The 14,018-nt window shown below is 40.4% G+C and overlaps 1 protein-coding gene and 1 long non-coding RNA gene across 8 annotated transcripts in view; one reads left to right on the top strand and one right to left on the bottom strand.

Annotated features, from left to right (window-relative positions):
* Positions 1-14,018, top strand: part of Myh10 (myosin heavy chain 10) — a 134,939-nt gene that overhangs the window by 72,863 nt on the left and 48,058 nt on the right. For all 7 annotated transcript variants that reach the window (XM_078042867.1, XM_005332861.4, XM_078042869.1 and 4 more), the window contains 7 exons: positions 268-411; positions 665-760; positions 2,446-2,564; positions 3,228-3,380; positions 5,688-5,861; positions 9,625-9,798; positions 10,059-10,173. In XM_078042867.1, the coding sequence (XP_077898993.1) occupies positions 268-411; positions 665-760; positions 2,446-2,564; positions 3,228-3,380; positions 5,688-5,861; positions 9,625-9,798; positions 10,059-10,173 (975 nt within the window). The remainder of the gene's footprint in view (positions 1-267; positions 412-664; positions 761-2,445; positions 2,565-3,227; positions 3,381-5,687; positions 5,862-9,624; positions 9,799-10,058; positions 10,174-14,018) is intronic.
* Positions 5,686-9,631, bottom strand: LOC120884195 (uncharacterized). Its single transcript, XR_005726492.2, has 2 exons — positions 7,290-9,631; positions 5,686-7,126 (listed from the first exon to the last, which is right to left on the bottom strand). It is a non-coding gene; the product is annotated as an uncharacterized LOC120884195 (long non-coding RNA).

Genomic DNA, 14,018 nt, shown 5'->3' with positions numbered 1-14,018 from the left:
CCAGTATGAAATATAATATTGTACAAATCACCATCCTGAAAGCTCCTGCCTTTGTTGCTCACAGATTTATGTCTGTTCATGTGTTTACATCAACATATAAAGAAAAAGTATGTGCTGGTGATGGGTTGGATGGGAAAAAGCATGTGCTGGTGATTGGTTGGATAGTGAACCCCACTTCTCCTCGGAGACAGCAGCAGTCGATTGCAGGGGTGCTTTAGTCTGTTTATGAGTATTTATCGAATTTTATTCTGTTGTATTTCCTTTCAGCTGATTTACTCCTTGAAGGATTTAATAACTACAGATTTCTCTCCAACGGCTATATCCCTATTCCGGGACAACAAGACAAGGATAACTTTCAGGAGACCATGGAAGCAATGCACATAATGGGCTTTTCTCACGAAGAGATCCTATGTATGTGTGATTTCTCTAACATTCACAGTCTCACTTTCATAAGCCAAATAAGTTTGGGGTAAATAACCTAAACTAGAAAATGAGTGGGAAACTAATGAGAACTGCCCTTAATTTTATGAACTCCTCAAAGACAAATTTTACTAAAAAATTTCACATACAGTAATTTGTAGCACAAAATAAATTAGAATAAGTCTTTGTTACATTTTAGTGAAATATTTTCATTAATTTTTTTTTTCTTTTTATCAACATGAAGCAATGCTTAAAGTAGTGTCTTCAGTGCTACAGTTTGGAAATATATCTTTCAAAAAGGAGAGAAATACTGATCAAGCTTCTATGCCAGAAAATACAGGTAAACTAATGAACAGTGATTTTATTTCTATTTCAATGGCTTCTTATGTTTGCTAAGAACATATGAAAAACACGAACATGTGCTTCCTGAGGGACTCTTGAGTAGAGTGGCAACCCTGAGGGAAGACGGGGAATGGTCCTCAGCTTACATGGGAGAGGCATTGGTAATTGAGGGGAAGGGAACTAAGCTGTAGCAGACCACACAGCTCACCTGGAAGAGAGCCACCTGGAAACCCCCAGTGTTGCCAAACACACAGGTGGTCCTCAGCTTACAGTGGTTCAACCTTATAACGATATGAAAGCAGACCCATACAATCATTCTGTTTTCCACTTGTGATACAGAATTCAGTAAGCCATGTGAGATATTCAGTATGTCGTCCTAAAACAGGATTCATGTTGGATGATTTTGCCCAACTGTAGGCTAATTTAAGTGTCTAAACATGTTAAGGTAGACTAGACTCAGCCATGCAGTCTCAGTTTAAAGTGGGTTTATCAGAACATCATAAATTGAGGAGCATTCTCGTAACTGAATTTTCAAAGCTGGATAGGAATCTACATTTTAATAGGAAATCCTCAAGTTTTTAAATGTTCAAAATGGATTTAAATTTAAAACACATTTTAAAAATGTGTTTCCAAGACTTGGGAGCTTTCATTTGCTTCTGATGGTCTATAGAAAAAAAGAAAAGCCAGGCGTCCGCATATTTTCTTTGATATGAGGATGCTGACTCATAAGGGCGATGGTGGGTGGGGTGGGGAGCATGGGGGGAATGGAGGAACTTCAGATAGGGCAAAGGGAAGGATGGCACAAGGGGGTAGGAATGAGTTAGACATTATTACCCTAAGGACATGTATGAAGACATGAATGGTGTGAAAACACTTTGTGTATAACCAGTGACTTGAAAAATTGTGCTCTATGTGTGTGATATGAAGTGAATTGCATTCTGCTATATGTATAACAAATTAGAATATATAAATAACTTAATAAAGGAAAAAAGAAAAGTCAGGCATCACTGATATGGCCTGGTCTGCCTGACTACCTGAGAAAGTCATCTCATCCCATAACTGTGCACCGTGGCCCATGAAGGCTGACATAAAGTCACATCATCTGCCCCTTGAAGTGGTCCTTTTTGTAACCATTTCAAGGCTCATTTGCAATTTAATTCTGTGATACTCTTCTAAGTGACCTGCCTCTCTTGCTGTGTTATGGTTACCATTTCCTGACCCTTACATGTATCTTGCCCATTCAGAGTAGTTGAATTGGCCTATGGGCCTGTGTCCCCCTATGTCTTCCACAATTACTGTTGGCAGAGCCATGAAAGACGTAAAGTGAGACAGATGTGCACCTGCATAGCTTAGCTTTGAAGTCATAAAATGACCCATAGGTAGAAGAAGATCAGGTCACCGAAGGCAAGGAGAGCAGATGCTATCTCATTATCTCTCACTTTTTAAAAGTGGATGTGTGATTACTGTGGAAGAATGGAAGGTATTTTTCATAAGACCTAAACACATTTAAAACACACTTGAAAATGTGTTTCTGATGGTCTATAGAAAAAAAGAAAAGCCAGGCATCAAATATTTGTCTAACTTTAGAACAGCTTAATAATCACTAGAGTTTGTCAAGTGTTTGTCGAGTGTTGTGATTCCATCCTGAGTACACATGGAGTATTTAGGGGTTTTACCTTTCAGTTGCACAGAAACTCTGCCACCTGCTTGGGATGAATGTGATGGAGTTTACTCGGGCTATACTTACCCCTCGGATCAAGGTCGGCCGAGATTATGTGCAGAAAGCCCAGACCAAAGAACAAGTAAGTTCAACATTCATTGTTATTTCAGATTTGCTGGAGTGATAAGTGGGAGTCATTTGACCTTCTGATTGACATGCACAAACTGAATCGATGAAAACTTCATGAATATTTCTTAGTATTAAATGAGTACATTTTTTCCAGTAGCTTATATTTGAATTTGAAACATCATCTCTAGTTGTCCTGGGGAGGGGAGGCAAATAATCCAGTAGACAAATCTTAACTTAGGAGCCAAACTAGCAGCAAGACCTCCATTACCTTGTTCCTGTGCTTGCACAATAGCAAGAATAGGGGAATGGCACTTACCATTTAATTATGGACTATTTTAAGAAATACATTAATAGTTGTGTAAGAAGGTTGGAAGGTGGCAAAGTGCCAGCTAACAGAATTGATGAGATAGATAATATCGCTCAGAGCCCCAGGAGTCTGGGGAAGAATTTATTTTCCCTGGGCATTTTTACCTATTCCCTAAAATGAGTAACCCCCAGTTTTCATTTAATTGTACTAATAATGCTTTCTACTGATGTGTAAGATTGGGACATGATTAAGTAGTAAATGTCATTTCAGGCTTCTTGAGTATTAGATAACAATAAACTTCACATAATAGCGGTAAATGCTTGGTTGAGACTGTTTCCAGGATAATGGGTTGATGTTATTTAATTATAGGCAGATTTTGCAGTAGAAGCATTGGCAAAAGCTACCTACGAGCGACTCTTTCGCTGGCTCGTTCACCGTATCAATAAAGCTCTGGATAGGACCAAACGTCAGGGAGCATCTTTCATTGGAATCCTGGATATTGCTGGATTTGAAATTTTTGAGGTATTCTTTCTTCTCTCCTTCCTTCCTACATTTCTTTTTGTTTCTTCTTTTAACAAATGTTAAGGCTTATTATGTACCAGGTTCAGTGCCAGGCACCAGGGGCGTAATGACAAATGAACAGGTACAGTCCCTGCCATTCTAGAAGAGAGTCAGACAATAAATGGCAAACAGCTACTCAGTTCCCAGTTGTGTGAAAGGCAAACACAGTGAAAGGTGCTGTGATAGGAAGAACAGGGAGGATCTTTAGGGGAAAATTTGTCAAAGGTTAGAAGCTGCTAGAAAGCCAGTGTGTCTGAACAGAGCTGACCAAAGGGAGAGGGGAGTTGAGGATATGGAATGTATTCTGGCACCAAAGTAGAAGTAGGGCAACATCGAGGAGGCCAGTTTGGTAGACCAGGGGCAGGGTGAGGGTGACCTAGCACAAGAGTCGGAAAGAAGCAGTGTGGAGGAAAGATGGTCGGTGTCCACGTGTTTGATAGTACACTGAATCAGTGATCTGACTAGGTTTGTCCAGTTATCTTCGACATGGCAAAGGTTTACGGTCACACACCTGTTAAGGATTTACAGAGAGGTTGATAAAATTTGCTCTTTGAAAAATTTGTATCCTTATCTCTGTAAATACATATACAAGCTAAATCATGATAGATGTAGTTTGTCTCTTTTCTTTGATAGATTATATAGAAGGCACAAATATTGACTTTTCTTGCAATTAGTGTATTACTTTAGCCACTATTGGGTACTGAATTGTCTAATTTTAAAATGGACTTCTTTAAAATACTATTAAGTCAGTCTGTCCTCATAAAAACTGAACCATTACTGAGATAAGCAATTCATCCACTGAACTGGACTGGACAATGCCACTCTAAGAGATTGTTTTAGTATATATTGATTTATTGATTTTGTAAAAAGCTTGAGAAATCTTGAAAAATTGCTGGGTACAAATTACATTAAAAAAAATATATTTCTTCTTCTACATAAACACCAGAAGATAAAAATGAAAGAAAAGACCCCCATTTCCAACTTCACCAAAAACAGATGAAATACCTAAAAATAATTTTAAGAAAAAACAGGTAAGATTTAAATGAAGGCAACTTTACATTGCTGCTATTAAAAAAAACAAAACAATAAAGAGACATACCCTGTTCTTGATGGGAAATTTTAGCATTATAAAGGTATAGGTCTTCCCAATATTCATCTATAAATCAAACATACTTGTTTAAAACCTATTAGTAGGAATTTTAAGGGAAGGAAGAGAATAGGCAACCTTCTTGTTAATTCCAAAAATAATCAAAAAGAAGAGACAGTGAAAACTGTGAAGAGAGTACTGAAGACAAAGCATAGTAAAAGAAATATGTATTAATATAGGAATATGCAGACAGAAAAAGGTACATACATGCAAAAAATACAAAGCTGTTTAATGAGCATAATTTGTCATCAGACAGCAATAGATGTCATAATCAATTATAAGGCAAAGCAAAATCCATTTATATAAGAATGAATAAGCAAAATCAGGCAATCTCTTAAATATTTATGTGGCTTGTCCTATGTGCTAGTTAGAAAGCAAGGTAGGCTCTGCCCCTGCCCTCCCAGTATGACCTCATTCTAAAACAGCAAGTACGAACAGTTCTACAGGCTGTGGAAGATCCGAGCAGCTTTTTCAGGCCATAAGTCTATTCCTAGGAGATTGATTAAATTCTTTCTAATTGAAAGTCATTTTTTATAATGAAAGAAGTTATTTATGGATACATGCTACTCATGTGAACAGTGTAGAAACAGAAAAAGGGCTGTATACTTAGGGTATGTAGGATGATTACTCAAATAAAATTATACTTATTAAATTCACCCATCTGTCCATTCATCCACCCATCAGCACAATAGAAAAATGGGCAGAGTTCACAGAGGAAGAACAGAAGTGACTGTAACAAATGAAAGATGTTCAGATTCACTTAATGAGAGCAGTGCTATGTCACTTTGGATATTGGCAAAGGTCACACATTGAATAAGAGAAGTGCTTGCATAGATTAACCCAGATCTTTACCCTTCCTCAGCGCTGTTTGTATCAGACCAATCTGAGCTCCCAGCAGCAGCCCTGGGAAGTAAAGACGATTCTTAGATGATTTCTTTCTTACCTCACTCTGGAGCCCACATCCTCACTGAAGGGTAGAATGGGACAGTACTGATTCATCAGCTAGAACCAATAATATCATGGATACCTGATAACTTCTAATGAACTTTTTGGGTAACTAGATAATTATTCCCATCTTCTCTCCCTCCCCATGTTTGGACAATGACTTTCACCATCTGTAGCTGAACTCCTTTGAACAACTGTGTATCAACTACACCAACGAGAAGCTGCAGCAACTGTTCAACCACACCATGTTTGTGCTGGAGCAGGAGGAGTACCAGCGCGAGGGCATCGAGTGGAACTTCATCGACTTCGGGCTGGATCTGCAGCCGTGCATCGACCTGATAGAGAGGCCCGTAAGTGTGTCCTCACTGTTTGGCTTCTAGTTCCTTGTTCAAGCAGAGCCTTAAATTTTGTTCTTGGCATAATCCAAAATAGAAATTATCCTCATCAGTGTTAAAGTAGTTTTTCAATCTAAATGTTCATCTGGGCATGTAGCTTAGAGGTAGAGGCTTACCTAGCATGCACAAGGCCCCCCACAACCCCACACATACTCCTACTAATAAATAATCTAACTTTTCTAGGAAGATGATGCTGGGATAAAATAATCCTATTTAAAAGTAAGTGACATCCCAGTAAAACCCTTCCGTTATCTTTCCTTTTAGCTCTGTTCCTATCCTCACATGTATAGTTGTGTTGAATAATGTAGTGTGGTCTTCACGGGTGGCAGAGGTCCCTGGTAGTGGTGCCTCCCCTGTCTCCCATCATCTTAGGTAATTCAGGGACATACACTTGGCTGGGAGTAAGCCATGTCGTGTCAATCCATTTTCTACACAACAAAAGTTTGTCCTTGTAAGTACAGAGATGTTTTTCTTTGGGCAGATTTTTAAAATTTGAAGTCTTGGGTGGTTTTGGGGGGGAAGAGGGGGCCTTTTGGCAGATGTATTTTTAGTAGCAATCTTAGCGCATCAGAATTTTAGCGTTATGTAAAAGCACATAGAACTATACATAGTTCATTTGCTTTTTGAACTACTCCATGTGATTATGAACAAACAGTAATGATCTGGCTATGTATTTCCTGGCAGATAGTTGTTTTGTTTTGTTTTTTTAATTTATTTTTTTAAACAGGGTTTCACTAAGTTGCCCAGGCTGGATTCCAACTTGTCATCCTCCTACCTCAGCCTCCTGAGTAGCTGGGATTATAAGAGTGCACCACCATACCTGGCTTTCTGGTGTTATATTTTACTCACCATAATATTGGTTTTGCTTATTTTATTCTAGTATCTATCAAAACATAGAGAAAAAAACCTAATGTGTAATTAAGGCTGAGATATCCCTCCCAACCCTAGTATTAGGGTTCTAACCTAGAGCCTCTTGCATTAATACCCATAATTTACATAAAGTTCTAGCACTACTAAAGTAGGCCTATTGCAACAACAATCCCAAGGTCTCCCCTAACAGGGGACCAGCTTCAGCAACTTACTGAGAAAAGCAGTTCTTTTTCTTGTTATCCAGTCTCTGGTTGCTGCCCGGAGTCTGTGTTTGAAGATGGTTGAGGCCCACTGTCTGGAGATCTTGGATGGCACAGTCCCTTTAGTGGCAAGTTAGGAAGAGGAGGAACCTAGAAGACATTCACTCCATTGAAGATGTAGTTCTAGTACATTAGATATGTGGGTTTAAGGAATGCAACAGATAATTTTCATTTGGCACATTACCTACATAAGTAATCATTTTATTTTTTAAGGCACTTGAGCTACATGTTTGGAGCAGAAATCTCAAATTACCTGTAGTGGTAAGGATGGCTGGGTAGCTTGTTGCATCTTTTGGAGGTAACACTCACAGCATACTTGCAGTAATTTCCAGTTAGCTTTCACATCCACACCAGCACACAAGCACATTTCATTGCTGCTCTGTTGCCTAAAATCACCAAGAAATTTGTTTGGAAATTTGTATCAATAAGGGAATGAAATATTATGTGTTAGCATTATTGACATTATTATCGATGTTATTTGAGGTGTTTATATCTGTGTGTCCTTGTGGCACTCAAAGGCCTACATTTTCAGACTGCCTTGATGGTGTCCCTGCACTTATGCTTTAGAATGGAGGAGAACCTGGGTTAAATTCCCAGTACCACTGCACCCCACCCCACCCCCACTAAAAAAGAGAGAGAAAGGGAGAGTGGTTGCAGTATTTTCTTGAAGAAAAATACCTTTAAAAGTGTTCTGGAGCCAGGCACCATGGCACATGCCTATAATCCTAGCAGCTCAGGAAGCTGAGACAGGAGGATCACAAGTTGAGACCAGCCTCAGCAACTTACTGAGAAAAGAAATAAAAAGGGCTGGGGACTTAGCTCCGTGGTAAATTGCCCCTGGGTTCAATCCCCAATACCCCAAAATAAATTAATGAATTAAAAATAAATAAATAAAAGTGTTCCAGTCACACCTGGCTTGGAGATGGGTGGAAGCCTGTGAGCCTTGGGGTTCAAAAGCTTTTTACAAACCTCTTGACCATTATACAAAAACATAGATTCCTGAACTTATAGTTCTTTAGAAATACCCAATTAAAAGAAGTGAGAAGAGATTTTGACATTGAAGAAAAAAAAAATGAGACTCATTAACGGTTCTTTGTAATCATGCTGTCACTGAGTCATTTAGAAAAAAATTAAATCGTATTTGGATTTCGTGTCAGAATTCAGGAATGTTTTCACTAAATGGGAATAGAAATGTAAAAATCACTGTAGAAGGACAGATGTTTCGGTTATCCTAATATTAGTGTGGCACTTTCTTACTCACATCTATCAGGTGATGCGGGGAGATTGACCCACCTGCCACTCTGAGCCCTGAATCCTCTGGATTACCTAATTCTTGTTGCTTCTGATTATCATCTTCTTTTAGCTGATCTGAAACCCCAAAAGTTCTTTCAGGTGAAGGAGCCCTGGGCTAAGGTCTCACTGCAGAAGGATTCTCCCAGCTTCTACCTTCTGGCTTTGGAATCCACCTTCACCTTTCTCCACCCACATTATTACATTTAACTCTAACCTTTACTTTGTTTTTAAAATAGTACTTGTATAGATAGCTAGCTGTTCCCCAGTAAAGATAATGGCCGGGCTGGGGATGTGGCTCAAGCGGTAGCATGCTCGCCTGTCATGCGTGCAGCCCGGGTTCGATCCTCAGCAGCACATACAAAGATGTTGTGTCCACCGAAAACTAAAAAAATTCTAAAAAAAAAAGATAATGGCCTGTGTGTTAAAGAAAACTGATATTTGAGTTTTCTTCTAAAAAGCTGATTTTATGGATATGTCCTAAAACTGGCCCAAGTTCTGTTGTGGATGGCATAGATCACCTTATTTTTTAATTGAGACACAACTCACATAGCATAAGATTGGAGCCTTCTAAGTGCTAATTCTACAATATTTTCATCACCTCTCCCCCAAAAGCCCCATGGCCATTAGCCATCAGTCTCCATTCTCCTCCCAACCCCTGGCTGCCAGTAATCTGCTTTGTAACTTTGTGGACTCACTGAGATCTCTTTCCAGTGAGCTCTTAAGTGAGTGACATAAAGTAGGCTCTCAAAGTCTGCTAATTCATCAGTTGCTTTATATGTTCATTTTATCACTCTCCATGTACTCTACTTAATAATACTTTTAAATAGTTTACCAAGTATGAAACAATATACTTTATTTAATCATCACTTAAACAAAAACTTACATTGCTTAAGATGTATAATGCCTGAAACAAACAGTTGGTTGAGATTTTATAATAATATATCCACCAGTCATTGAATATAAACAATTAATTTCATCTCTACAGCCTCCTCCCAGTTCCTTTTTGGCTTCTTTATTTGCTGCTTTTATGGGCCATTTATTTGGAATTAGATTACTTAAAATTTACATATTTGAAAGTTGGCTAGAGAAGTTACCCATTTTCTTGTTGGTACTTAGCAGTTTGAGATCTCCATGTTTGAATTATAAACTTGTTATGGTTTGTACATTTACTTTCTATACTAGCAGTAGTTTTTCACAGATCTGCGTAAAACTCTAATGGCTTTGAAAGATAAGCTGTCAACCCGATGGCATCTGACATGCAAACCTTGTCCTTTCTTGCTGCTTCTCATCATCAGGCTAACCCTCCAGGTGTCCTGGCCCTTCTGGATGAAGAGTGCTGGTTCCCTAAAGCCACAGACAAAACCTTTGTTGAAAAATTGGTTCAAGAGCAGGGTTCCCACTCCAAGTTCCAGAAACCTCGGCAACTGAAAGACAAAGCTGACTTTTGCATTATACATTATGCCGGGAAGGTAAGAGAGTCCTTATGCTGGATAACTCGATTTAAATCACTGTTTTCTGTTGCTGCATATTGTGAAGGTGTAACAAAGGTGTCGACAGACATTCACAAACACTGTATATGGTATATATTTTAACAGTTGGCTTGCCTTTGAGACAATCCAGTTTTTTCAATTGTTCTGTGAAGACTTTTGATGAAAGCTTAAGAAGGTTTTTGTTCTTGTGTTTGGTTTTGTGTTTTCCATTTCACCACATATGGCTTTGGTACGGGTAGGTGGACTATAAGGCCGATGAGTGGCTGATGAAGAACATGGACCCTCTGAATGACAACGTGGCCACCCTTCTACACCAGTCATCAGATAGATTCGTGGCAGAGCTTTGGAAGGACGGTAAGGATGTACTTATGTTTATAATTAAGCTTGGCTGGAATCTTTTATAGTTAAGATTTGTTGATGATTCTTTTTCATATATATGTGTATAAACATTTTTTTTTCTTACTTTAACATCTTTCGCTAGAGCAGGGCTGCCGTTATATCGGAAGTTATCCATTTTAAGATACTTGGGTTAAGAAATGAATTAGACATCTGCCCTCTTGGTCAGATGCTGTGGGGAGTACAGGAATAAAGAACTACACTATGCCTCAGGCTCTCCAGTGACAATTCAGCTATAAACTGAGGGCACAGGGACACAATACCGAGAAGCCCTGCATGTGCCATTTCCCAGTGTGTACAGGTCTGCCAAGCTGCATCCTCCATCATTGCCACTCCTGCCACACACAGAGGCTGGTGAATGAAGTCTCCCAATACCCTGCATATAAATCATTTTCTTTTATTTCCATTAGTCCTCATAGTTTTTTTTTTATGTACATGAACTTCAGGTGAAGATTTTTGGTGACATTTATCATAGATCAGATTTTACTAGTACCAGAAAAACAAAAAGCCTGTGTGTCTGTACACAAAGAAGGAACACATCATCTCTTAGAAGCTTAGCTCTTGCTGCTGCACCTCACTCTGGTTCTGTCCTAACTCTTTGCTTGGCCTCAGGTCATGTAGGACTTTGGCCCTGGAACTGCCTCCACCAGGCCTTGACTTTGAGGCCAAGCATGTTTGGAACTGTCTCACTTCTGTTTTCTCTATAGCATCTCAAGACCTAGGAGTCTAGCTGTCTTCTGAGAGATCAAGGGAAAGAAACACAAAAAATATAAATAAGAGGGGTCAGGGTAGTTGGGGCAAAAGAAAGAGAGAAGAGTGAATGCAGAGAAAGGGAGAAGAATGATCATGCACATCAGGTCAGGTGCAGGTAAGGGAGCCTGCAGGGTGGGGTGCAGTGCACACATGCATGTGCATGTCCTAGGAAGAGACTATGCCCGAGACTATATTAAAAGGAGATTCTGGGGGAAAGGTTAACTTTCTGATAAGTAAAATGGAAGTTTTTCATCTTTATACCTTTAAATGAAAGTCTTCAATTGATTTCTAGACACACAGTGTAATTTGCAATGATCTAGTCAGTTAAGGGATACTACCTGAAGACAGAGAAGAATTGCCAGGCCCTTGGGCAGAATTTGCAGGACCCAAGCAAGACAGGACATGCATCTCTAGTCCCAGCACTTGGGAGGCTGAAGCAGGAGGATTGCTTAAGTCAAGGTTTAAGGCCAGTCTGGGCAACATGGCAAGATACTGTCTCAAAAAACAGAAAGAATTTGCAGGGCCTTCAGAATGGTCCCGCTCTTGACTGTGTTGCCAGAGAGTGTTGGTGTGGGATCTGAGAAACTGGGACTAGAGTGGAGAAAAAAGACTGAGCTCAGGTCATTACAGAAAGATGTGCACTGGCAAGTTGCCATGCAGATGGGAAATGCTTCACAAAGGAGAGAGGGGTGCAATTTTGTTCCCTTGGAAGTCCATTCAGTTGTGAGTGGTGGACACTGTCAGTCACAAAGTGCATCGTGCTCACTCAGACCCCTCCTGGTGCTCTTTCCAGGTCTCAGAACACAACAAAAGGAAGGGCGATACACACACAAACTACTGAGTGCCAGAGATATCTGAGATCAGTGCTGTGTGAATGGTACAGAGTTTTTAGGAATTTGCATCAGAGGAAGCAACTCTTCTTTTCCTGGGGTGCTACAGTAAAACATCATGAAAGAGGATGCATTTTTCTTTGTCCTTCAAGGATAACAACTTATTAATTAAATGATGAAAGCTAACACGTTCTGAGCGCTTACTGAGTGCCACACGGTGGTTTTAGCACTAATTTTTAAGCATTTACATCCTGAACATGCCTTCAGCATTTGCAGATAAAAAGACTTACATGAACTAACTCATCCTGGGCTAAGGATCTAGGAGAAGGTTTTTGTGAGTGAAGTTGGTGTGGGGTGGAGAAGGGCATAGAGGGATCCACCACTCAGGAGGAACATCCATTTTGGCTTCATTGTAGAGCTGGGGCAGAAAGGGAGAGTGGTCAGGAAGCAAGGCTGGGGAGATGGTTGGGGCCAGGCTCAATCCTGAGGCCGCCTGATGGCCCAGCTGGATGGGAGTTTGGACTTTAATGAATAGAGCATGAGTAGGTTTGTTCACAGTCTGAACTATAACAAGTCATGTGGGCACTGGCTTGCTGGTAGGTTGGTGAGAGATTCTGGAGGTCAGGAATGTGAGGGAGGTGACTGAGGACAATAGTGGGCCTGGAAGGCAGGTCTGGGGAAGGGGGATTTCCCCCACGGAAGCCTCCAAACCTGATCTTCTCTTTCTTTCAAAGCAAAGCAAGGTATTTGGGAAACACTGACAGTTTAATAAAGGAAATTGGGGCCTAGGTTTACACACATGTTCTGACATTGTGTTTCTTAAGCAAAAACCATTTTGAACGAAATACACATGTGGAGCTCCAGTCCTGTAACCGCAAACCTCGTCAGGGGCTTCTCATGTGTCTGTGGGATAGATCTGGAAGCAACAAAAGGTGTGTCCCCTGCCCTCTGAGAGCTTGTGCTGCAGTGAGGAGTCCAGGTAGACCCAGATACTGTAATAGGACTGCACTCATCTTCAGCTGGCTCCCACCTTCCTAGGTGTCCTCCTTCCATTCTTCTCCGTTAGTCTTAGGTCATCCCCAGATACTGGAGAGGTCTTGGGCAGCAGCGGGTCAGGGTTTAGGTGAGAGGTGGGAGGCTGAAACGATGAGTTCCGATTCCTGATCACAGATGACAAATCTTACAGTGAAGACCATGTCTGGAGATTCCTTACCTGTGATTTCTTTTTAATAGGTACAGGAAAGTTATTAAATTACAAAATCCTTAGGTGAAACTCTGGCCGTGTTGCTGAGCGCCTTCAGCCCTGTTCATCTGTACTTGTCTACAGCTCTAACTTCACAGACGGCACACTTTTTGTTTATAGCCCTTGCTTTGCTATAGTTATGTAGGTTGAGAGTGTGTTTGGCCACTCTTGTTAGAACAGGCCAAGAGGTGTCCCAGGTTTGTCCCACCTGTCCCAGGTTTGATCTGTCTCTGCTAGCTTTTGCTCTGGAACAGTCCTGTGTGTTTGCACTCCTGATAATGCCTCTTTTAGCAGAAAATCCTGTCTCCCAACAGCCTGGGTAAACAGCCTGTTGAATCTGAGTGGCAGAGAAGATCTGAGAGGTCAATAACTAGAGAATAGGGTGCCGTCCTCTAGGGTGAGGGCGGGTGGAGAGGCAGTACCACATTGTCCAAGTTTGAAGACTGTATGTTTCATATGCAAGATCAGTGCCAAGCTCAGAAAAGGATTTGGGTTCAAGATAGAAAGATTCCTGATTGCTCACACAGAATGTAGAAATAGATCTTTGAGGATAATGGGGAAGTTTTTTTCTAGGAAAAGAAAATAGCCCTAGTTGCCTGTAATTCCAGTGGCTCTGGAGGCTGAGACAGGAGGATTACAAGTTTGTGGCCAACCTCAGCAACTTAGTGAGGCCCTAAGCAACTTGGTGAGACCCTGTCTCAAAATACAAAATAAAAAGGACTGGGGATGTAGCTCAGTGGTAAAGCACCCCAGTTAAATCCTCAGTACCACGAAAAAAAGAAAAGAAAAGAAAAAAGAACCCTGGAAAAACACTTGATTAACATCTAATTAGTTACCTCTTTTCATAGCCACTGAATTGCAAATGCCGAAAAATGACAAGTTGACCATGAATGGATGGAGATATGATATATGTATACAGCTTGCCTGTGGACACAGTGCCTTGAGTATAAGAGCTCTTGTGTTTAAATCCAGTTTGT

Source organism: Ictidomys tridecemlineatus, chromosome 3 (genome assembly GCF_052094955.1).
Source record: "Ictidomys tridecemlineatus isolate mIctTri1 chromosome 3, mIctTri1.hap1, whole genome shotgun sequence".
Taxonomy (NCBI): domain Eukaryota; kingdom Metazoa; phylum Chordata; class Mammalia; order Rodentia; family Sciuridae; genus Ictidomys; species Ictidomys tridecemlineatus.
Note: the sequence above shows the minus strand (reverse complement) of the source record. Positions and strands in the feature narration are given on the sequence as shown.